Source organism: Entelurus aequoreus, linkage group LG02 (assembly GCF_033978785.1).
Source record: "Entelurus aequoreus isolate RoL-2023_Sb linkage group LG02, RoL_Eaeq_v1.1, whole genome shotgun sequence".
In the NCBI taxonomy this organism is placed as follows: Eukaryota; Metazoa; Chordata; class Actinopteri; order Syngnathiformes; family Syngnathidae; genus Entelurus; species Entelurus aequoreus.
The window spans coordinates 31,253,345-31,279,383 of NC_084732.1; the positions used below are offsets into that span (position 1 = coordinate 31,253,345).

General features: G+C 42.4%; 1 protein-coding gene across 2 annotated transcripts; it reads right to left on the reverse strand.

Annotated features, from left to right (window-relative positions):
* Positions 1-4: 4 nt before the first annotated feature.
* styx (serine/threonine/tyrosine interacting protein) lies at positions 5-24,909 on the reverse strand. 2 transcript variants are annotated; one of them, XM_062025156.1, is made up of 11 exons: positions 24,652-24,908; positions 24,294-24,326; positions 18,667-18,720; positions 18,499-18,596; positions 18,351-18,411; positions 18,231-18,267; positions 18,123-18,162; positions 13,392-13,442; positions 3,958-4,030; positions 690-780; positions 5-620 (listed from the first exon to the last, which is right to left on the reverse strand). In XM_062025156.1, the coding sequence occupies exons 1-11, from the start codon at positions 24,709-24,711 to the stop codon at positions 547-549; spliced, it is 672 nt and encodes a 223-aa protein (XP_061881140.1). In that variant the 5' UTR covers positions 24,712-24,908; the 3' UTR covers positions 5-546. The 2 variants fall into 2 exon arrangements, with proteins under 2 accessions (XP_061881140.1, XP_061881150.1); XM_062025166.1 differs by lacking the exon at positions 24,294-24,326 and having other exon boundaries at positions 24,652-24,909.
* Between the last annotated feature and the right edge of the window lie 1,130 nt (positions 24,910-26,039).

The window sequence follows — 26,039 nt, forward strand, 5'->3', positions numbered from 1 at the left end:
GTCACATGTTCCAAAAGTGGTTTATGGATGAACAATTCCATCCAATATGAAGGAGAGATGTACATCATAAACACAAAACATGTCAGTCCAACTTTATTACGCAATAACTTGTGAATTCTCCATTATGTACTATCCAACATTAAGCCTGATGTTAGTTGACCCTAACACAGCAAAAAAAGGCATGAACTATCCCTCTCAGCTCCTGACTTCACCTCTTGCCACCTGCCCCCCAACCTCCCCTCATCTACATGAATTCAAGTATCGAAAGTGCATTATTGCAATACTGTCCCGCTGCATATGCAAAATGCTTGAAACACTATAAAACTGCAAAAGTCCCCCATCGTTGCATACAGCTCACACAAAACAAACTTATCAAATATGCTCATCCCCACCAGACCTCCATGTCTCAAACATGTGTGGTCTCCCACGCCCACCCTTTTCCCAAATAGAAAAAAGATGCAAATATCAACATTTTCAGTCCTATTAAAAATGTCAAGAAGAAAAAGAAAGTGCAATGCGCCACGTGGCTGTAAATGTAAGCAAGGCTCATCCATTCTGTCCTGCTGTGACCTGCATTGCTCCACAGTCCTCGTCTTCTTCCAAGCTGCGCTTCCTGCTTCCTGTTCCCAAAAAAAAAAGCAGACAGTGAACACTATTTTGACAGACCAATTTAGGGATTGTGTACTAACCTGGCATGCCTGCTTGTAGAAAGGCGCGGCCCAGCTGCATGGGCGACGACATCTTAACGGTCAGTTTGGCGAGGTAGATCGCTTCATACTCCTAAAAACACAAACAGATCACCACCACCACACTGGCAGTCCTTCAAAGTGTACTTCACATCTCACCATGGGCCAAAAACTGCACTTTGCAGAATATTAACCAAATACTGCGTACGCCGGTCGGCAACCTTTCCCAGTCTACTGTGTTATAAAAAGAGTCCACTTAAGTCGGCGTGGACAAACATGGTCACAACATAACCGTCTAGTTACACAACAATTAAACGGTGATGTCCTGTTCAGTGCAAAATAAGCTTCAAAATAAAAGCATGACCGTATACACCTGGATTCTACTGGTCTATTCCCCCCTCGATTGTTAGCCACAGGAAAAAAAGATTTGATAATTTAATTTTAGTCTAGACCAGTGCTTCTTAATTACTGAATTTTCTGTTACGCCTCCCTATCTCGCCGCGACTATAAATAGTATTATTTGTCTATAAAACTGTTATAAGTACACCTGGGCATAATATTGTATCCTTAACATTAAATAAAACAAAAACGAAATCTAGATCAATTTATAACTTTATTAACATTGTTTTTTAATCTGTAACAGAAAACATTGCATTAATTTTCCTGAAAAAAAACCCAAACTTTATCTAAACTAGGGATGTCCCGATCCGATATTTGGATCGGATCGGCCGCCGATATTTGCCAAAAAATGCGTATCGGCAAAGCATGGGAAAATGCCGATCCAGATCCAGTTTTTAAAAAAAACTCCGGTCCGTGTTTTCCAACGCACAGATTTAAATAATACATTCCACTTTTCTGCTGCTCACTAATTTCCGTTCATATAATTGCTTTTATTTTGTTTACACTAACCTGCCTGTCACCTGACTTCTTCACCCAAGGCGAAGTGAGTTTGGACTGCCGAGTGGTTGTATTTCAAGTGGGCGTTGTTAGTCGCGCACATTTGGCAAACTGGCTTCTTGGGTCTTTGTAGCCTCATCTTGTTCCATAGGTTTAAACTGAAATATTCTCACATTGGTGCGGTGGAATTTGGTTTTGTGTTGTCCATATTAGCTGCTACATGCTAACTAGTTGCACTGTGTAATGCTAGCCGGCCAGCAGCCCTGCATTGCTTCACAAAGAGTCAAAGAGATTTAATGAGGACAAGATAATCCCTCTTCTTTTCTTTCCTTTATGGTACTTAAGCGCCTAGCCGATAAAAGTGACGAAAAGCGTGAATACTCTTGAAATATGCACATGGCGATTTATCGACGCTGGAAAACTTTCCGACTTTAATTTTCATATATCGTCCGTTAATTGACTTATCCAATATCAGCCCAGGCCTAATCTGTGTTCAATACCTTAATCAAAAATGAAAGTCTGTATCAAAATACATTTTCAAGTTTACATCTGAATATATATGTCGTTTAAAACTATTTTTTAAAATAATTTTATAAATGTATCAACTTTAGAAAATAGATTTTCTGTGCTTGCTTTATCTGAAACCTGGCTTATTGACAATATTGCACAACTTTACTCATTACTTCATTATTATGCTGTACATGTATGTTTGAGAAATAAGAAGGGTGGTGGAGTTTCTATTTATATAAATAAGGACTTTACATTTGTTGAAAATAAGGATCTTAGTGCTCATTTCAGAAATATTGAGGTTGAATCAATGGTAAATGGGTTACACTCTTATAGCGCTTTTTTACCTTCAAGATACTCAAAGCACTTTGACACTCTTTCCACATTCACAACAATCAATATTTGTAGAAATTCCAAATTGCAGTAATTTTCGAGGGAATACTCTTATGATTGTTGGGTGTATATATCGCCCACCTGACAGTGACACCGGTATCTTTATTGAAGCATTGTCATCCACTTTGGAGATGATTAGTGTCAAAAATAAGGCTTGTATTCTTTTTTGGGGGATTTAATATTCACCCTTTAAAACAAAAATTAAGTTCTTTAATTGATTTTCTGAATTCAATGTACATATATTTTTTTCTCCACTAATTAATAGACCACAAAGGGTAACAAACTAATATGCAACTTTAATTGATCATATTTTAACTAATCATTTCAATAATTCAATCATTTCTGGTTTACTGCTTACTGATATTTCAGATAGTCTTCCAGTATTTGTTTTTTTTACAAATATTTTGCTGACGTTGAAATGAAACGTCGTACATATACTATACTTGTCTTTTAATATCCCATTGTAATCTTGATAAGACAATGAAGAACTGTCAAATATTCCTGAATGGTTTAAAACGAATAAATTGTCACTTGATATTAAAAAAACGTATTTTATGATTTTTAGTATGAAAAACAAAAGCTATAATAAAGAAGAGGTGAAATTATTCATGGGTGGCATCAAAATTAGCTTGGTGTCTTAAACCAATTTTTTAGGAGTTATTGTTAATGAAAAATGAACTTGGAAACAACATACTGACATTGTCTGTAGCAAAATGCTGAAATCCATATGGCATTTTGAATAAAATTAATTGTTTTATTGATTGTTCTTGTATGTTGACATTATACTATAGTTTAATACATCCACATATATTGTATCGCAATAGTATTTGGGGTGCTACTTGTCATTCATACCGTTATAAAGTCTTACTAATCCAAATGAAATTTTTGAGAACAATGATTTCATCATCTGTTCCTCTTAAAAAAAGACAGTATTTTGAAAATATTTAATGTGAACATACAGTATATTGTATATATATTTTTATGTAAATGTGTTGGTTAATGTACAAATAGTTTTCCATAATTTTTTAAACATCATTTCTGAAATACTTTCATCTACCTTTATGTAGAACGTCAACTAAAAAATGTACGCTAAAACACAGAGAACCCTCTCTTTGGAATAAACTGTCACCAGCTCTTCAATCTACAACTACACTTTATTCTTTCAAAAACAAATTAGGTCGATGTTGGTCTTAAGTGAATTATGATATTGATGTTTGCTGTATATGATATGTATTGCATGTGACTTGTCTATTTTATTCTATTATTATTTTTTGCTGCTGTGTAAATTGTGCCTTTTTGGGGCAGGTGTCTTTTCAAGACCTTACTTAGGGTGTCCTCAACCTGTCCTGCACATATTTTTGCTTTACATTGTATAATATTTTTTCGCTTTCTGTGTGTGTGCAAATACAACAACACACACAGTATTTAACGCTGGTACCATTCAAAGCTCACTTCTTAAAAGGTTTCAGCTCACCTCAAGCTGATGCACAAATCCCACATTAGGGTTGATGCAGAATCTCCGTTCTTGGATGTGGCTGAAAGCATCCCTGGAGTGAACACAAAAGGTACACAACATAAACAGACAACTCTTATTATTTCACGCTTGTGCTGCTTTTTTTTGGTCAAAATTTGAGGACATTTATCAATGTGTGACAATGTCCAAGTTCTAATCTCAAACAGTGATTGTCCCCACACATTCAATATACATGGGGCTGCACAATTTTCGCCATAAGTGAAATACAAGACTTTTTTTGAGTGTAATTAGAAACTACAAATGACAACAGAGGGGCTGGAAGGGTTGCGGATGTGATCATGTTATTTGTAATGAAATAAATTAATACAAAAGGCTTATATATAATTTAATGACAAATCTTTGTCTTTATGTTATTCATATCAACATTACATATTTACTCGTTGCTCATTTATTTTCTTTCTACAATGTACAACAGATCCATTAAAAAGCCATGTTACGCAAATGGCCCTAGGGACCACACTTTGAACACCACTATTTTGCGTATTTAACCAAGGAAGTGTTGCAGTTAAGGAAGTGAATAAAAGGGAACTGCACTTTTTTATTTTGACTATCATTCACAATCCCTATTAAAAGACAAGAAAACATATGCTTTTCTTATTTAATTGCATGCTAATTTGTAAAATATGGCAAGTACGAGGTGGCTATCAATGCAGCTAATGGGAGTACACTATTCCGCTATAAAACCCTCTAAACAAAACATCCAAAAAAAGCCAACAATACTCCATTGACATCTCGTGACTTGAATGTTAACCAAGTATCACCATTAGTTATTAAAGGCGCTAACATCGTCAAATTACTTTTAGCGGCGCCGTGATCACAGAGCGCTAACTAGCTTATGCCGCTGCATCGCCTCAGACCTGGTGAGTTAATTTTAGATTATAAATCATGCCTCTCACCTGTTGAGTAGAAGGTTGTGGCATTAAACAGAGAAGTGGGTCAACATCCAATTTGTACTTAGATGACGAGAAAGACACAAAAAGACGCTTGTTTCCGGCACTTTTTTTTTTTTTTTTTACCTGCATGAGGATTATGAATAATTCATCGGCAAGATATCAGAATCAGAATAGTTTTATTGTCATTGTTTGAGAACTGGTTCACAAACTAGGAATTTTTCTTGGTGCTAACGTGTGACAAACACATATAACACATATTTGGTAATAACACATATTTGGTAATATATATATATATGAACATATATACAGGTAAAAGCCAGTAAATTAGAATATTTTGAAAAACTTGATTTATTTCAGTAATTGCATTCAAAAGGTGTAACTTGTACATTATATTTATTCATTGCACACAGACTGATGCATTCAAATGTTTATTTCATTTAATTTTGATGATTTGAAGTGGCAACAAATGAAAATCCAAAATTCCGTGTGTCACAAAATTAGAATATTGTGTAAGGGTTAAATTTTGAAGACACCTGGTGCCACAAACTAATCAGCTGATTAACTCAAAACACCTGCAAAGGGCTTTAAATGGTCTCTCAGTCCAGTTCTGAAGCCTACACAAACATGAGGAAGACTTCAGATTTGACAGCTGTCCAAAAGGCAACCATCGACACATTGCACAAGGAGGGAAAGACACAAAAGGTTATTGCTGAAGAGGCTGGCTGTTCTCAGAGCTCTGTGTCCAAACACATTAATGGAGAGGCAAAGGGAAGGAAAAACTGTGGTCAGAAAAAGTGTACAAGCGATAGGGATCACCGCGCCCTGGTCAAGATTGTGAAAAAAACCCCATTCAAAAATGTGGGGGAGATTCAGAAGGAGTGGACAGCTGCTGGAGTCAGTGCTTCAAGATCCACCACCAAGAGACGCTTGAAAGACATGGGTTTCAACTGCCGCATACCTCGTGTCAAGCCACTGTTGACCAAGAAACAGCGCGAAAAGCATCTCACCTGGGCTAAGGAAAAAAAGAGCTGGACTGCTGCTGAGTGGTCCAAAGTCATGTTTTCTGACGAAAGCAAATTTTGCATTTCCTTTGGAAATCGAGGTCCCAGAGTCTGGAGGAAGACAGGAGAGGCACAGGATCCACGTTGCCTGAAGTCTAGTGTAAAGTTTCCACCATCAGTGATGGTTTGGGGTGCCATGTCATCTGCTGGTATCGGTCCACTCTGTTTCCTGAGATCCAGGGTCAACGCAGCAGTCTACCAGCAAGTTTTAGAGCACTTCATGCTTCCTGCTGCTGACCTGCTCTATGGAGATGGAGATTTCAAGTTCCAACAGGACTTGGCGCCTGCACACAGCGCAAAATCTACCCGTGCCTGGTTTACGGACCATGGTATTTCTGTTCTAAATTGGCCCGCCAACTCCCCTGACCTTAGCCCCATAGAAAATCTGTGGGGTATTGTGAAAAAAAAGATGCAGAATGCCAGACCCAAAAACGCAGAAGAGTTGAAGGCCACTATCAGAGCAACCTGGGCTCTCATAACACCTGAGCAGTGCCAGAAACTCATCGACCCCATGCCACGCCGCATTAACGCAGTAATTGAGGCAAAAGGAGCTCCAACCAAGTATTGAGTATTGTACATGCTCATATTTTTCATTTTCATACTTTTCAGTTGGCCAACATTTCTAAAAATCCCTTTTTTGTATTAGCCTTAAGTAATATTCTAATTTTGTGACACACGGAATTTCCGATTTTCATTTGTTGCCACTTCAAATCATCAAAATTAAATGAAATAAACATTTGAATGCATCAGTCTGTGTGCAATGAATAAATATAATGTACAAGATACACCTTTTGAATGCAATTACTGAAATAAATCAAGTTTTTCAAAATATTCTAATTTACTGGCTTTTACCTGTATATGGTATAATATATATATGAACATCCCATCAGTCGGCGTTACAGTGAGAGCAGACATCGTACACAGTAAGTGGTTAATTTGTGTTCATAGTTTGTATTTATTCTTTAGCACAAAGCAATACTCGTGCATTAAGCTTGTGTTTCACTAAAGCTGGATCCGTTTGAATTTAGTGTATGAGGTGTGTTGCGAAATGGACTTATGATGCATACCGCCACAGTTCTGTTATAATTTGTTTAAAAGCTAGGACAAACTGGAAGTGCTAAATCCGAATCTGTGACGGGGCAAGCCATACAGCCATAAATCAGTGGTCTCAAACTCAATTTGCCGGGGGGCCACTGGATGCAGAGTCTGGGTGAGGCTGGGCCGCAAGAAAAGATTTCTTAAAAAAAATATTTTTAAATGTCTTTATTTTTATTTTCAACACAAAATAAAATCAAAATATAAATTAACAAAATGAGAATTATGTAAATAAATCAGTCATAAGTAATAACAAGAGAGGTAAAGTCTAGCAAAACTCCTAGCCATTATGGACAACACCTCCCACCCACTACACTCGGACCTTGCGGGGAGAATGAGCACGTTCAGTGGAAGGCTCAGACTCCCAAAATGCACACAGGTCCTTCATACAGACAGCCATCAGACTGTATAATGCATATGTTCCTTGACTGCACTTAAATGTAGAGTATATATAGTATATGTAGAATATATTTATATTATTTATATATTATATATATATATAATATATATATATAGTCTTGGCCCTGCGATGAGGTGGCGACTTGTCCAGGGTGTACCCCGCCTTCCGCCCGATTGTAGCTGAGATAGGCTCCAGCGCCCCCCGTGACCCCGAAGGGAATAAGCGGTAGAAAATGGATGGATTGATGGATATATATTATATTATTTATTGTTATTCTTGTCTATTGTGAGCGAACTGTGGTGCTGAATTTTCCCCAGGGATCAATAAAGTACTTTATATTCTATTCTAACAATAATAATTCGATTTCTCTAGTCAGCAACAATGTATACACATACACATAATGTGCAACCCGGTTCACTCTCTAATCTCCTTGGTATTTTGCATACTCCTCAGCATGTCTAGTGGTGTAATGACGTTTTAAATTGTATTTCTTGTGCACTGCAACTTTCTCTGTGCAAATAAGACACGTTGGGGTGCTCCTGTGGGCAGGTCTACATGGACCTGCACGGGTAGAGAGACGTCCCCGCCCTCCACGAGTCTCCCGCTGCATTGCGGGCAGGTTTTGGATAACCAAAGGCTAAGGGAGTCAACCCTGACATCAAATCCGGAGCCGGAGTCCCTAAAGCGGTTTGACCTTGTCTTCATAGTCATTCCGGCAACTCCTGCGATGCCGCTGGTGCCAAGATGTATCGGTTTTACCTTTCCCTTGGATCCATCAGCTGCGTGGAGAGGGGGGATCTGCTTCATGGGCAACAGCTTTTTCTCCATACCACCTTGCCCAGGCTAGCGCCCTGGAGAGGACACTCCAGCTTCGCTGCAAAGCGTCGAAACAACGCGGGAAGCAACAGTTACCGGTTATAAGCCATCCGCTTGATTGGCATAGAGCTGGCGCCAGGGGTTGCTTTCGTCGGTGGGAGAGAACACCACGTCTCATTGGACAACTACCGCCCGCCTCAAGCTGGGCAGCCCCCAGCCAAATAGGTGTTGTCCCGCCACAGTCCGCCTGCCTTACTGGGTGCGTAGGGCTTAGGGTACAAGTATCCGACAAGTGGACTGCGATTGCTGCACCAGGCAAAAACAAAATAAATTTTAATTCATCAATGAAAACTTCTCCCCTCAAGCTAGGCACATGGAATGTCAGAACAATGACACCAGGACTGTCCGACGACCTCCAGGCCATCAGCGATGCTCGGAAGACCTCAGTCATCAACGATGAACTTGTGAGACTGCAGGTTGACATTGCCGCACTGCAGGAGACGCGGCTTGCCGACTCTGGAACTCTCAGAGAGAATAACTTTACGTTCTTCTGGCAAGGGAAGAGTGCCGAGGAAACCAGAGAGTATGGCGTTGGATTTGCTGTCCTGAACTCTCTACTGGGAATGATAGAACCCTGTCAACAAGGCACAGAAAGACTGCTATCACTCCGTCTCCACACCACCACTGGGCCCGTCAACCTGATCAGTGTATATGCACCAACACTCAGCGCCACCAGGGATACCAAGGACGAGTTCTACAGCCAGCTAGACTCTCTTATCGACAGGATCCCAAAAGAAGAGCATCTGATACTGCTAGGTGACTTCAACGCCAGAGTGGGCGCTGACCACGACTCTTGGCCCTCCTGTCTTGGAAAGTTTGGCGTTGGAAAGATGAATGAGAATGGGCAACGACTCCTGGAATTGTGCTCATACCATGACCTCAGCATCACCAACTCCTTCTTCCAGACAAAGCCCCAGCACAAAGTGTCTTGGAGACACCCTCGCTCCAAACACTGGCACCAGCTAGACCTGATCATCACCAGGCGATCTGCGTTGAAGTGCGTCCTCCTTACCCGCACCTTTCACAGCGCTGACTGCGATACTGATCACTCGCTGGTGTACTCCAAGATGAGACTTCTCCCTAAGAAGATCCATCGCTCCAGGCCCCAGGGAAAACCCCGCATAGATGTGAGCAAGACCGCACATCCTGACAAGGTAGCGGAATTCACCCAATCTCTCTCCGAGGTGCTTGACTCAGATCCTCCTGGTGGCTCAGCCACAGAGAGATGGGACCGCATTAGAGAGTCAGTACACAGCACTGCCATGATGGTCTTTGGAAAGAAGCAGACAAAGAACAACGACTGGTTTGAGGCCAACTCCTCTATACTCACTCCAGCCGTAGAAGAACGCCGCAGAGCTCACCTGGAATACAAGCGATCCCCCAGCCAGAGGATCCTGCAGGTGTACAGATCTGCTAAGAGCAAAGTACAAAGACTAGCAAGGCAATGTGCTAACGAATATTGGCTCCAGCTCTGCCAGAGCATCCAGTTAGCGGCTGATACTGGAAACATCAGGGGCATGTACGAAGGCATCAAGAAAGCCATGGGCCCCACCAAGAAGGTTACAGCACTACTGAAGTCTGCCACGGGCGAGACCATCCAGGACAAAGGCAAGCAGATAGAGAGATGGGTGGAACACTATTCCGAACTGTACTCCAGACAGAATCAAGTCACATCCGATGCCCTTGCAGTCATTGAAAGCCTCCCTCTCATGGCTGAACTGGACGAGAAACCCACTGTGGCTGAACTGAAGAAGGCCATTGAGAGCCTGTCCTCAGGGAAAGCGCCTGGGAAGGATGGCATACCACCAGAAGTCATCAAGTGCGGCGACAGCACACTGAGGGAACATCCTTACGACCTCCTCTGTCAGTGCTGGGAGGAAGGAGCAGTACCTCAGGACATGAGAGACGCCAACATCGTTACCCTGTACAAGAACAAGGGTGATAGAAGCGATTGTAACAACTACAGAGGAATATCTCTCCTAAGCATTGTAGGCAAAGTCTTTGTACGCGTCCTCCTGAACAGACTGCAGAAGCTTGCTGATAGAGTATACCCAGAGTCACAGTGCGGGTTCCGCTCGGAAAGATCAACCATTGACATGGTCTTCACCATCAGGCAACTGCAAGAAAAGTGCAGAGAGCAGCACAAGCCCCTCTTTCTGGCCTTCATAGATCTGACCAAAGCGTTTGACCTTGTCAGCAGGGATGGGCTCTTCACAGTCCTAGCAAAGATTGGCTACCCACCGAGACTCCTGAGCATGATCAAGTCGTTCCATGACGGCATGAAAGGCACAGTTCAATATGACGGCTCGACGTCAGATGCTTTCGACATCCGCAGTGGCGTCAAGCAGGGCTGTGTCCTCGCTCCCACTCTCTTCGGCATCTTCTTTGCCGTTCTGCTGAAGCATGCCTTCGGATCGTCGACCGAGGGTGTTTACCTCCACACTCGGTCAGACGGCCGACTGTTCAACCTGGCTCGCCTAAAAGCAAAGAGCAAGGTCCGGAAGGTAACCATCAGAGACATGCTGTTTGCAGATGACGCTGCTCTGGCCACCCACACAGAAGAAGAGCTACAGAGCCTGATAGACTGCTTTGCAAAGGCATGCGAAGAGTTCAGCCTGACTATCAGTCTGAAGAAGACAAATGTGATGGCCCAAGATGCTGAACCACCCTGTATCACCATCAACGACTATGAACTAGAGGTCATCAGCCAGTTCACATACCTTGTTTCCACCATCACTGACAACCTCTCACTGGAAGCAGAGATCAACAAGAGGATCGGCAAGGCTTCCACAACCTTGGCCAGGTTGTCACAAAGAGTGTGGAACAACAGCATGCTGACAATCAACACCAAGATCGCTGTGTATCGTGCCTGCGTGCTAAGTACTCTCTTGTACGCCAGCGAATCCTGGACTCTGTACTCCTCGCAGGAGAAGAGGCTAAGTGCCTTTCACATGCGCTGCCTCCGTCGCATACTCGGGATTATATGGAGCGATCGTGTGACAAACAACGAGGTGCTGATGCAAGCCAAGATTCCCAGCATGGTCACTCTGCTCCGTCAGCGTCGCCTTTGATGGCTGGGACATGTGCGTCGAATGGACGATGGCCGGATCCCCAAAGACATCCTCTACGCAGAGCTTGCCTCCGGCAAGAGGACAACGGGACGGCCACATCTCCGCTTCAAGGATGTCTGCAAGCGTGACCTGAAAGCGCTCGACATGGACCTGAACACCTGGGAAGAGCTTGCTCAGGACAGATCCAGCTGGAGACACACCGTGAACACTGGACTGAAAGCTGGCGAGGCAAAACTCCGCCAGCTTGCAGATGAGAAGCTAGCTCAGAGAAAGAGCAAGCAACTACATCCTGTCGCTGACTCGACTTATAAATGCACCAAGTGCAACAGAGACCGTCACTCCCGTGTGGGTGTGTACAGCCACAGCAGACGCTGCATGACCAACTAAATCATATCCAAGGGGCGCTAATCCATTGTCTTCCGAGACTTACGGATGCCAGTAGTAGTAGTAGTAGTAGTAGTAGTAGTAGGTGCTCCTGTGCTCAACAAAGAAATATTGCATCTCCCACTTTTCCTGGAATTGTCTTTGCTCATCACTAACCTTTCTCTTCACTGCACGCTTTGAAAAAGACATGTTTGGGGTTGTGGAATATATTTGTATTTAGCCGATGCACGGAGAATAATGTTATTTCCGCAATGTGTGTTGTTCCGCTTTTCCTAGGGGGAAGAAATTTGGCGTGACAGCATCATATAAAAGTATATGTAGTGTTCATCGTGTAAGGCAATGCAAATTAAACAATAAAAAAAACAAATAACGGTTTGAATTGGTCCAGGTTATCGGGGACTTTATTACTGACGGACAGGTGTCGCCGTGTGACCGCAGCCAGGCACGTAAGACAACCCTCGTCTCCATGACAACGTTTCTCTCGCTTTCACTCATTTGCCGATTTTCCACTAACGCAGGGGTATTTTGGACCCAAATAACACAAATCGTCTCTGTCTGGAGCCAATGGGAAGGCGGGGTTTGGGGGCTCCCTGTGGAGTTTACAGCAAGAGAGAGCAAGAGAGAGCGAGCGAGGGAGGGAGGGAGAGAGGGAGGAAGAGCGCCGTGCGGGTCTCGTGGAAAAGCAGCAAAATGTTTCTCTGCTTGCATCACGCAAGTGACGTCAATGTTCGGCCCTCGAGAGCCATATACCACACCATGATTGGTAGATTCCTTGTAGCCCGGAAGAGTTAGGGCTACAAGGAATTCTGGGTATTTGTTCTGTTGTGTTTATGTTGTTACGTGTGGATGTTCTCCCAAAATGTGTTTGTCATTCTTGTTTGGTGTGGGTTCACATTGTGGCGCATATTTGTAACATTGATAAAGTTTTTTTTATACGGCCACCCTCAGTGTAACATGTGTGGCTGTTGACTAAGTATGCATTGCAGTCGCTTACATGTGTCTGTTGAAGCCGCATACAACATGTGACTGTGCAGGCACATTGCTTGTACGGAGAAAAAGTGGACGTTAAACCTCGTGCCCTCAATATTGTTGTCCTCAGTAATGTTGACAGGTGAAAATTGGGAGGGTTGGCAAGAATGCTTCAGCTCCGCACACAACGCTGTCAAGCGCCATTCATATAAAACTCGCGGGCCGCACTAACATTAAAAGTTCATATTGAGGTGCGGGCCGCACAATAATGTCTCGCGGGCCGCAATTGGCCGCGGGCCGCATGTTTGAAACCCCTGCCATAAATGAATGAATGTATGGGAAATACTGGTGTGTACGTGTGGGGAGCGTGATATGTCTGGTATAGTCTGAAAGCGCGAGATAGAGAGTGATTATAATTTAAAATGAATCTTGCGGCCCATGGTAGACCTGCAGTCTTCTGAGAAACAATGGAAAATACTATCACAATATGTCAGTAATAAGTTGAGACAAATGCTGAATAAGTAAGTTTGTGTGTGTTTTAGTAAGTTGTGTATTTTGATAAATAACGATGTATAAAAATAAGGTAGATAGATAGGAGGAAGAGGGATGGAGAGAAACAACTAACCTGTATTTCATTCCAAATGTTTCCATTAGGTAGGCAATCACTAAGGCGGCACTGAAAGTGAAAAACATTTTTTTTTATAGTCACTGCTTTAATTTAACTATCTATGCCCTTCAGTTGTACTTTTTGATCGTATTAATTTCTGAGAAATGTTTTCACGACAAACTTTCAAAGCCAATTTAAAAAACACCATATACATTATATGTAATGGCCGAAAACTCCTACAATGTTTGGTACACTGTAGCCTTCAAGGTCGTACCAATCAGTTCCTGGATGCTCGTTGGACTTTAAATCCAATTGTTCCTACAGAAAATAGTGTTGAAAGAAGTTGACCGCAATGGAGGGTCAAATGGGTCAGATTAAAAAAATATATTTTAATTAAAATTGAAAATACATACGTTATTAAATGTTTCAATTTAATTTAAAATTATAAACATTCAACTATTTATGTCACAATTTAATTCAAATTAGTACATTTTATCTTTTTACAATCTAATGATTTATTTCCCAATTTTATTATTTTATGATTAACTTCATTATTTATTTACATCACACACCTGTGTGGCAGCACTTCATGAACTTATTCTATTTGTCAAACTCACCTGTGAAAGTGAGTGAGTGGGGCTAACATAAATCTGGTCCAATGATTGCTTCAGTCTGATGTCTGTAACTTTGGATGTCTTCCAAAACATGGTGGCTGAGGAGGATATAGTCTTAATTTTCAGGAATTGGTGGTAGATATTTGCTACTTGCAGAGTATGTGGGAGCGGGACCTACTGAGTGCTGACCCTTAGCATGAAGTAAATAGAGGAATTTATCAAAATTATAGGAGTTATTTCCACTCTTTCAGACCAGTACTCCTCCGCTTCGCTGGTTGAAGTTCTGGGTTACCAATCAGGTGTTAGGTTCTGCCCACTGACTTTGATGGCACAATTTGACAGATAAAATAAATTCACCAAGTGTCGCCACGCAGGTTCATTAAATAAATAAATAGTAAAATAATAAAATCATGAAATGTATAATATTTAAATAGTTAAATATTATAATACTTAAATATACTCTCCTCCTCTCTGAGCTGCCACCTTACCGTGGTAGAGGAGTTTGCATGTCCCAATGATCCTAGGAGCTATGTTGTCCGGGGGCTTTATGCCCCCTGGTAGGGTCTCCCAAGACAAACTGGTCCTAGGTGAGGGATCAGACAAAGAGCAGCTCGAACACCTCAATGAGAAATAAAAACTATGGACCCAGATTTCCCTCGCCCGGACGCGGGTCACCGGGGCCCCCCTCTGGAGCCAGGCCCGGAGGTGGGGCACGATGACGAGCGCCTGGTGGCCGGGCCTGTCCCCATGGGGCCCGGCCGGGCACAGCCCGAAGAGGCAACGTGGGTTCTCCCTCCAATGGGCTCACCACCCATAGCAGAGGTCATAGAGGTCGGGTGCGATGTGAGCTGGGCGGCAGCCGAAGGCAGGGCACTTGGCGGTCCGATCCTCGGCTACAGAAGCTAGCTCTTGGGCCGTGGAACGTCACCTCGCTGGGGGGGAAGGAGCCTGAGCTAGTGCGCGAGGTGGAGAAGTTCCGACTAGACATAGTCGAACTCACTTCGACGCACAGCAAGGGCTCTGGAACCAGTTCTCTCGAGAGGGGCTGGACTCTCTTCTACTCTGGCGTTGCCGGCAGTGAGAGGCGACGGGCTGGGGTGGCAATTCTTGTTGCCCCCCGGCTCAGAGCCTGCATGTTAAAGTTCAACCCGGTGGACGAGAGGGTAGCTTCCCTCCGCCTTCGGGTGGGGGAACGGGTCCTGACTGTGGTTTGCGCTTACGCGCCAAACCGCAGCTCAGAGTACCCACCCTTTTTGGATTCACTCGAGGGAGTACTTGAGAGTGCTCCCCCGGGTGATTCCCTCGTTCTACTGGGGGACTTCAACGCTCATGTTGGCAGCGACAGTGAAACCTGGAGAGGCGTGATTGGGAAGAATGGCTGCCCGGATCTGAACCCGAGCGGTGTTTTGTTATTGGACTTTTGTGCCCGTCACAGATTGTCCATAACGAACACCATGTTCAAACATAAGGGTGTCCATATGTGCACTTGGCACCAGGACAACCTAGCCCGCAGTTCCATGATCGACCTAGTAGTTGTGTCGTCAGATTTGCGGCCTCATGTTTTGGACACTCGGGTGAAGAGAGGGGCGGAGCTTTCTACCGATCACCACCTGGTGGTGAGTTGGCTGCGATGGTGGGGGAGGATGCCGGACAGACCTGGCAGGCCCAAACGCATTGTGAGGGTTTGCTGGAAACGTCTGGCAGAGTCTCCTGTCAGAGAGAGTTTAAATTCCCACCTCCGGAAGAACTTTGAACATGTCACGAGGGAGGTGCTGGACATTGAGTCCGAATGGACCATGTTCCGCACCTCTATTGTCGAGGCGGCTGATTGGAGCTGTGGCCGCAAGGTAGTTGGTGCCTGTCGTGGCGGTAATCCTAGAACCCGTTGGTGGACACCGGCGGTGAGGGATGCCGTCAAGCTGAAGAAGGAGTCCTATCGGGTTCTTTTGGCTCATAGGACTCCTGAGGCAGCGGGCAGGTACCGACAGGCCAAGCGGTGTGCGGCTTCGGCGGTCGCGGAGGCAAAAACTCGGACATGGGAGGAGTTCGGGGAAGCCATGGAAAACGACTTCTGGACGGCTTCGAAGCGATTCTGGACCACCATCCGCCGCCTCAGGAAGGGGAAGCAGTGCACTATCAACACTGTGTACGGTGAGGATGGTGTTCTGCTGACCTCGACTGCGGATGTTGTGGATCGGTGGAGGGAATACTTCGAAGACCTCCTCAATCCCACCAACACGTCTTCCTATGAGGAAGCAGTGTCTGGGGAATCTGTGGTGGGCTCTCCTATTTCTGGGGCTGAGGTTGCTGAGGTAGTTAAAAAGCTCCTCGGTGGCAAGGCCCCGGGGGTGGATGAGATCCGCCCGGAGTTCCTTAAGGCTCTGGATGCTGTGGGGCTGTCTTGGTTGACAAGACTCTGCAGCATCGCGTGGACATTGGGGGCGGTACCTCTGGATTGGCAGACCGGGGTGGTGGTTCCTCTCTTTAAGAAGGGGAACCGGAGGGTGTGTTCTAACTATCGTGGGATCACACTCCTCAGCCTTCCCGGTAAGGTCTATTCAGGTGTGCTGGAGAGGAGGCTACGCCGGATAGTCGAACCTCGGATTCAGAAGGAACAGTGTGGTTTTCGTCCTGGTCGTGGAACTGTAGACCAGCTCTATACTCTCGGCAGGGTCCTTGAGGGTGCATGGGAGTTTGCCCAACCAGTCTACATGTGTTTTGTGGACTTGGAGAAGGCATACGACCGTGTCCCTCGGGAAGTCCTGTGGGGAGTGCTCAGAGAGTATAGGGTATCGGACTGTCTGACTGTGGCGGTCCGCTCCCTGTATGATCAGTGCCAGAGTTTGGTCCGCATTGCCGGCAGTAAGTCGGACACGTTTCCAGTGAGGGTTGGACTCCGCCAAGGCTGCCCTTTGTCACCGATTCTGTTCATAACTTTTATGGACAGAATTTCTAGGCGCAGTCAAGGCGTTGAGGGGATCTGGTTTGGTGGCTGCAGGATTAGGTCTCTGCTTTTTGCAGATGATGTGGTCCTGATGGCTTCATCTGGCCAGGATCTTCAGCTCTCGCTGGATCGGTTCGCAGCTGAGTGTGAAGCGACTGGGATGAGAATCAGCACCTCCATGTCCGAATCCATGGTTCTCGCCCGGAAAAGGGTGGAGTGCCATCTCCGGGTTGCGGAGGAGACCCTGCCCCAAGTGGAGGAGTTCAAGTACCTCGGAGTCTTGGTCACGAGTGAGGGAAGAGTGGATCGTGAGATCGACAGGCAGATCGGTGCGGCGTCTTCAGTAATGCGGACGCTGTATCGATCCGTTGTGGTGAAGAAGGAGCTGAGCCCGAAGGCAAAGCTCTCAATTTACCGGTCGATCTACGTTCCCATCCTCACCTATGGTCATGAGCTTTGGGTTATGACCGAAAGGACAAGATCACGGGTACAAGCGGCCAAAATGAGTTTCCTCCGCCGGGTGGCGGGGCTCTCCCTTAGAGATAGGGTGAGAAGCCCTGCCATCCGGGGGGAGCTCAAAGTAAAGCCGCTGCTCCTCCACATCGAGAGGAGCCAGATGAGGTGGTTCGGGCATCTGGTCAGGATGCCACCCGAACGCCTCCCTAGGGAGGTGTTTAGGGCACGTCCGACCGGTAGGAGGCCACGGGGAAGACCCAGGACACGTTGGGAAGACTATGTCTCCCGGCTGGCCTGGGAACGCCTCGGGATCCCCCGGGAGGAGCTGGACGAAGTGGCTGGGGAGAGGGAAGTCTGGGCTTCCCTGCTTAAGCTGCTGCCCCCGCGACCCGACCTCGGATAAGCGGAAGAAGATGGATGGATGGAAATATACTCTCTATAATTTTACATTACATTAAAAATTACATTTATTTAATTCCTATTTTAATTAATTACATATTTAAGTAATTATTTAAAGATTTATTTAGGTCAGTCATTTGACCCTCCATACGACCACTGCTGACAAAACCTAAATACAAATAGTGTTAAAAAAGAAAAACGCCGATTTTAGAGGCCTTGTTTTATGCTAAATTTTGGTTTAATTTTTAGGAATCACTGTAGACAAACTTAAACAATATATCAGTGCATGCAGTTAATTTGTGTCCGTAATGTGAAGCAATATATTTTATTATATACCTTCTGGAGATCCCTGCATTACCATGAACCAGTACTTTCCCTAAAAGAGGACAAAATGTGTTGTAGGATAAAAACATTCAGTGCTGTGATAAGAGTATGCAACCTTACCCCCTGTTGCTAAACAGCTGTCAATAAATTCTTTAGTCTATTTGGGGGGAAAAAAGTATCAGTTATTACAAGACAAATGTCATTTTTATATTGAAGAAAAGCAACACATTTACAACTTACTGTTGGGAAAAATCTAATTATATTTTCCACTGGATTGTCGGCAATATCTAACACAAGGTATCTGCAAAGAGACATAACGTTCAGACAGGTAAGCACTGAGCAGTGATGAACATGCACAACCTTTATTTCAGCTTACGAATAATGTTACCTAAACGTATGAGGGAAATTAGGTTTGATAAAATTGGCTTCAATGTCTTGTCGGACACACACAATGTGCGTTATCCCCTCTCTCTCCAGAACCTGCACCTGTGACAACACCACAAAACATGTGCATTAACACACGAAAAAATGCAGTTAACATAATATTAATAAATACCTTGCTTTTCATTGCAGCAGAGTAAGGACCTAAAAACAGTCCAGGCAATATTTCCTACAAAAAAAAAAGAGAGGAGAGAACAGCATTAATTTCGACAGTAGTTTTTAATGCAGTTTTAATTATAGTCTTGACGAAAATGTATTTTAGTTTTAGTGTAATTTTAGTCATGTAAATTCATTTACTCAAGTCAACAAAATACAAAATTTTGTCAGCTGAAATTACAATAAATTCAGTATACTACAATACAAAGTATAAAAGATAAGGCCTCCTTAAAATGTATTTGAACTAGGGCTGGGCGATATATCGATATACTCGATGTAACATGCCAGAGGCTGTTCACCTTGGAGACCTGCTGCGGATATGGATACGGCCTGGCGCGAGATTTACACCTAATAATCCGGTTAGGTGGCAAGTGACTGCCACCTAACTCATCTTCTCATTCTTCCTCCTCACTGCATGGGACATTCAGCGCTGGAGGAGAAGGAGGATTTCTTTTTCTACTTTGATTTTCGATATACTCGATATATCGCGGGTTTGTCTCTGTGCGATATAGAAAATGACTATATCGTGATATTCGAGTATACGTTCTCACGCAGTTGCTTTTAGCTGCGGGCATTACTCTACAGGCTTTTTTCACTCGTTCTTGTCTCTCCTCACAGAGACTTAAAACAAGCGCACCTTCTTACATACGTCACATAATGTCACGTTATACGCCTTCGCTGAGCAGAGAGGTAACAGCATGGATAACATTAGCTGTGATGCTAGCGGAGTGGTGCGAGTGGTAATACGAGAGAGAGAAGGTGCAAATCTGGTAACAAATGAAGGAAGAATTAATCCATCCATCCATTTTCTACCGCTTATTCCCTACGGGGTCGCTGGAGCCTATCTCAGCTACAATCGGGCGGAAGGCGGTGTACACCCTGGACAAGTCGCCACCTCATCGCAGGGCCAACACAGATAGACAGACAACATTCACACTCACATTCACACACTAGGGCCAATTTAGTGTAGCCAATCAATCTATCCCCAGGTGCATGTCTTTGGAGGTGGGAGGAAGCCGGAGTACCCGAAGGGAACCCACGCAGTCACGGGGAGGACTTCCTAAGAAAAACAGCACAGGGTCCATCGTCTGGCGGTGGTTTGGCTTCAAGTGGCAAGATGTCGAACAAGTATGCGGCAAAAGCGTTGCGACAAAAAGTAGCACCTACTGCTAATTTGTAGAATCATTTGAAAAGTCACCCGCTAGAGAATGAAGAGTGCTTGAAACTCCGCATGTCAACATCTCTGTTCGGTGCCACACCCACAAAATGCCGAACCAACCATTTCCAGATCAACACCGTATGAAAAAATCAGTCAACAACAGAAGGAGATAACGTCCGCAGGAACCTACCACATAGCGAAGGACATAAACCATTTGATTTCATATTATGCAGCTAATTTTTATTTGACAGTTTGTGTGACATCATGCACAAAAGTGCACTTTATTTGTTTTAAACTATTGTAGTGGCGTTCTGTACAAGAAGTGCACTTTAATTTAGTGTTGTTTGATATGTCATCTTAGTGACATCATACACAAAAGTGCACTAATAGCTTGTTTTAAAATGTCTCTGACAATCTTGCAATTTCTGTTTTGAAATTACATGAATGTTTGTGCCACTGCTTAATAACTGTTTAAAAAATACAGTATTGGTAAATTGACTTAATTGTGGTTTCCCTCTCTGCATGAAAGTTTTAAATTAGCATATATTAATGCAGTATGAACAAGAATGTTTTAATGTAGACACATACAATCATCATACTGCTGTGATTATATGCATCAGGTGTTAATTCAAGGCTAAGGCAAAATATAGAGATATATATTGTGTATCGTGACATGGCTTAAAAATATTGAGATATTAATAAAAGGCCATATGGCCCAGCCCTAATTTGAACGCACCAATAGTTTAGACTACCTGCAAAGTAGTTGTTCAACACAAAAGTAGCATGATCTTATGGTCAGGAATTACATCTGATGAATACAATAGTTTTAATGCAAATAAGTATCTTTCAGGCACTTTTTAAATTTTTTATGCTACGTCTCTGGCAAAGCAACGGTAAACGGTATAATTATAAACTGCGGTAAAATACTAGGCGGTTAGTAACAACGTTGAATTTTTTAATTATGGAAAAAAGGTCATTTATTAATGCATTTTAGGCGACAATGCTCACTAGCTAGAAACTCAGCTGCAAAGGGGGCACATGCACACTAGAGCTGTTTGCAGTGGCGGAAAATAACACAAGGACCTCGCTCTTGAGATGTTGCCCTCTTAGCGAACGGCCAAAATCTGAAGTCTGGATGTTTTTTGGATTCGTAAAGCGTGCTGAGGGTAAAATAGTTGAGGATAGTCAGCCTGTTACCAGAAAATGCAGGAAAAAAGTCCCTGTGAAGGTAGGCAACACTTCAAACATGATGGGCCAACTCCGGAACCACCATCCACAACAATATATCAAGTGCAAGATAAGTTAACTTGTAGCTAAATACATGTTAATGACCGCTGCTACTTTACATTACTTTTAAAACCAAATCCTAGCAAAAACACTGCAATGTGTTTTGTTTTTAGAAGAGCAACAATAGGGTTAGTGTGTAACTGTGTCTCAGTCAGATGAGTATAATTATAATCAGCATCTCATAAAAATAACAATACATTTGCTTTTCCCTTATTTGCAGAGTGGGCGTACAGCGGGCAAGTTCAATGCCGCAGCTACAGTACACCATCATCACACATGCAATACCTGATGCCTTCCAGAAGCAGCTGCTTATGCTCCCTCGTCAAAAATGTCAGAAGACCTCACTGAAGCGCGGTCATATTTCATTGCCTAACTTTCAAATAGTTTAGAGGTGTGGAGGACAAGACCTCTTATATATCAACACTATTTTTCTATTCTAGGACAAAAAGTGCAGTTACCTTACATCTTATGGCCATCATGTGCCATCTTGCACATTTATTTTTTTATGTATTTGTGTTAGTCAGTTTCTGCTATATTACTGTTTATAATGCGTATGTTGCTTTCATATGTACATTTAATTTCCACTCGAGGTACATGAAACAGTTATCTACAATAATGTTTCTTCTACAAAGTACATAATTTTGAATGTGCTATTTTTTTTAAATAAAACTTAGTCAAAAGATTTCAGTATAAGTACTCTTGGAAAATTTTTAAACACATTTAAAAATACCGCGATAATGATAACCGTTATAATTTTGGTCACAATAACTGTGATAAGAAATGTTCATACCGTGACATCCCTAGTTTTGTCTAACGGAGTTCAGATGCATGCTTTCATCATAATTTGTCTATGAACGCAGGAGAACTGGAAGCTGCAAATACACATAGCTTTAACTTAGTTGTGTAGATGTCACAATTGACGGCTCGCCTGCTGATGGCATCATAGAGTCAAAAATAAAATGTGTCCTCTTTACTTTATCACAGATGTCCACATATCACAATGTGGAACATGTATAATCCGTACATTATTGTTTTCGCGGTGAGAAATTTAACTTCCTCATCTCACAAGGTAAAGCATCTGATTGGGCTCCAAAAGGCACATGATTTTGCAATGCGTTGTGGGGGGCTGGGTAGCCATTGTTGCTGGACAAAGTTTTTGTTCACATAGTTGTACTCAACCAGCGGTATTGTGAGAGAGAACGCAACAAACTGAACTAAAATATATAAAATGAAAGAAAACAAATCTTGGGACTGTACCGAAACAAACTAGATTGGGTTCCAAATGCCTGCCACCTTAGAAAATAAGTAAAATTGGTGAAATTTATCCATATGAGCACTTACAGATTTGAGCAAGCTGCCGAACGTTTCCTGTATCTCGGCCGTCAACAGTCAGTTTTAATTCAGGCCAAACATTTCGGATTGCCAAGTCGATTAAGACTCTCAGACAAACCAACTTTGGGTGTGTGCAAGACCTTTGAAAATAGAAGACAGTCTTTCTTTCAGAGGTGCTAAGTCAACAGGACTTGTCACTGTGTGGTGTCTCCTGGAAAAATGTGTTTGAAACTAAATATAGTGCAAGTCTGAAATACACAGTGCATTAATGTGGGAAACATTTAAAGTCTTATTGATCTATGAATAGGGCAATTGCTTTTCCCCCCAAATACTGATTTTTTTCTTAACCCGCAGCTAGCTGAGCTAAGCAGGTAATGCTTACAGCCTACTGAATGAATTGCTATGTGTGCAATAGGATAACACAGAATTTAATTCAAACTTACCAGTGTGAAAATGCCATGAACACACCAACAAGTACCAGGTGATGACGTTAAAATCTCACGGCTGCTATCCAGGCTATTTATCGTCTTTAGCTCACTAATCCAACTTCCTTTTACATTGGAAAAGAGACAAATATTACCTTTTTTTTTTCTGAAGCAATCATGACAACCTACGAGGCAGTTAATTATGTTGCACAATCGCACCATGTTTTGAACTTGTTGAAGAAAAGAACAACCTTAAAACAAGAGTCATGCCTTTAGCCATGTTATTAAGCTTTTTAGAGGCCAGCAAGAACCACTATGCACTGCGTTTCGCGTCACTTTCCAGCCCTATTGACTTTTTCTTTAGAGTGTGAATATGTTTATATTTGATTTGTTATTTTTGTCAGGGAAAAATAGGTTGTTGACAATAAGACGAAAATTACTAGTCAGCAAAATTAACACTGGTAGAGAAGAACAATGCAGTCAACATTTCATGAAGTATGCAAATCTAGTCTTATACATACTGTACACATTGGACACTTTATTATTTATAGGAAACATAATGAAAAGTAACTTCCAGTATGTGTTTAGTACCACCACAAACAATAATAAATATACTGTTAAATGTATATTGTGGATCATTAGACTAAGAATGAATAGAGTCTGATGAATATATTAAACACGATATTAATACTTTGTCGTTTATTTGTTAATGCAGTAAATGTATTAAATCATTGTAAGCTAAGGATTTACCTATTTTTGTGCAACATTTAGAGTGTAAATATGTTTATATTTGATTTGTTATTTTTGTCAGGGAAAAATAGGTTGTTGACAATAAGATGAAAATTACTAGTCAGCAAAATTAACACTGGTAGAGAAGAACAATACAGTCAACATTTCATGAAGTATGCAAATCTAGTCTTATACATACTGTACACATTGGACACTTTATTATTTATAGGAAACGTAATGAAAAGTAACTTCCAGTATGTGTTTAGTACCACCACAAACAATAATACATATACTGTTAAATGTATATTGCAGGTCATTAGATTGAGAACTAATAGTGTCTGATGAAAATTATTAACACGATATTAATACTTTGCAGTTTTTTCAAATCAAAGTTTATTTATGTAGCCCTCAATCACGAGTGTCTCAAAAGGGCTGCACAAGCCACTACGATCAGATCCCACAATCTTTTTATGTTCATGCACTAAGTGTATTAAATCATCGTGAGCTAAGAATTTAGCTATTTTTTTGCAACATTTAGTGTAAATATGTTCATATTTGCCGGTTGTCAGCTGTCTGATGTAAAGAAACGTCAACATAACGTTAGCTATGACTCTCAGCCACGAACGCCTCTGAACATGAGCAACTTTAACATACCTGCATTTCTCGTCTCATTGGATAAGCCCAGTCCTGTAAAATATAGATTTAGATGATAAACATTAGATAACGGTAAAAAAAAAATGGAGGTTAAACAATTAATATCGGAGATAAAATGCACTTTATGACGTGGCTAATGCTAAACTAGGCTAGTTAGCGACTACTTAGAATAATACTGTCAGTTTGACCGTAGAGCCACTTTGACATAAATAATAAGTGGCACTTGAGACATTTATAAAACGCCTCTCCTAGAAAGCTATACAATATACGAATTGTTATATATTATGACTACAATTGAGGCGGGCAACTGAAGGTAGCCACAAAGCACAGTGGAGCTATGAGGCGTTCAGGAACCCACCAGAAGGTCCTCCTTCGTGCCAGGCAAAGACGGAAACTCGAGTTTAATTTCCTCGTCCATTCCACTCAGGGGTTCGGCCCACTCGCCGGTCCCCTCGTCGACGCGACGGACTGGACTGTATCTCTCGGCTGACTGGGTTAACTCCTCAATCGGTGTAGTAATGTGTTGCTAGCTTTTACATGCATGTTCGCCATGCTGTCCCCTTGTGACACGCACGTCACGTGACCACCGTCACGCAGCCAACGGCAACCCGGGAGCTTTTTGGGGCGGAAAGGAAAGCAATAACTAGGAGGACATCTAGCGGTGAAGATAGGAAATGCACACCTTATTGGAACGTACTCCATCCATCCATCCATCCATCCATCCATCCATCCATCCATCCATTTTTTACCGCTTGTCCCTCTCGGGGTACGTAAATATTTTATGCAAGGGAATCTTATTTTTGTTCTCAAAAAACAAACAAACAGTCCTTACAGTTTTTATTAATATTGAGTTTTTTTGTGCGTAAAATATATATAATCAAATCTCAAATAATTGATTAAGTTATCCACTAATTAAATTATGAAATATAATCTTAAATAATTGAATATAATATTTCATGACCAATGTATTTTATTAATAAATATATACATTTTGTGTATTTACTATTTGTTTATATTGCCTTTTTAAATTGTTTAGTAACACTCATATTTATTTAATGGATTTTAGATTTGTATTATTTAAAAAGTTTTTTATTTCATTAAATATTTAGTCAGGCTATACTATAATACTCACTAATCTTCAAATATGTCATGATCATTAGACTTCAAAATAAAACAAATTTACATATTTCATGAATCATTCGACATTTACGCATCATAATAATCCCCTCAATTCCCTCCCAAAAACGGATTAACTTGCTGGAATATAAAGACAATACAACATACATCGTGGGACGGCGTGGCAAAGTTGGTAGAGTGGCCGTGTCAGCAATCGGAGGGTTGCTGGTTACTGGGGTTCAATCCCCACCTTCTACCATCCTAGTCACGTCCGTTGTGTCCTTGGGCAAGACACTTCACCCTTGCTCCTGATGGCTGCTGGTTAGCGCCTTGCATGGCAGCTCCCGCCATCAGTGTGTGAATGTGTGTGTGAATGGGTGAATGTGGAAATACTGTCAAAGCGCTTTGAGTACCTTGAAGGTAGAAAAGCGCTATACAAGTATAACCCATTTACATCAATTAACATGGATGCATATGCAAAAGTGCAATATATTTATCTGTACAGTAATCTATTTATTTATATCTGCGCCTTATTGCTCTTTTATCCTGCACTACAACAAGCTAATGCAACAAAATTTTGTTCTTATCTGTACTGTAAAGTTCAAATTTTAATGACAATAAAAGGAAGTC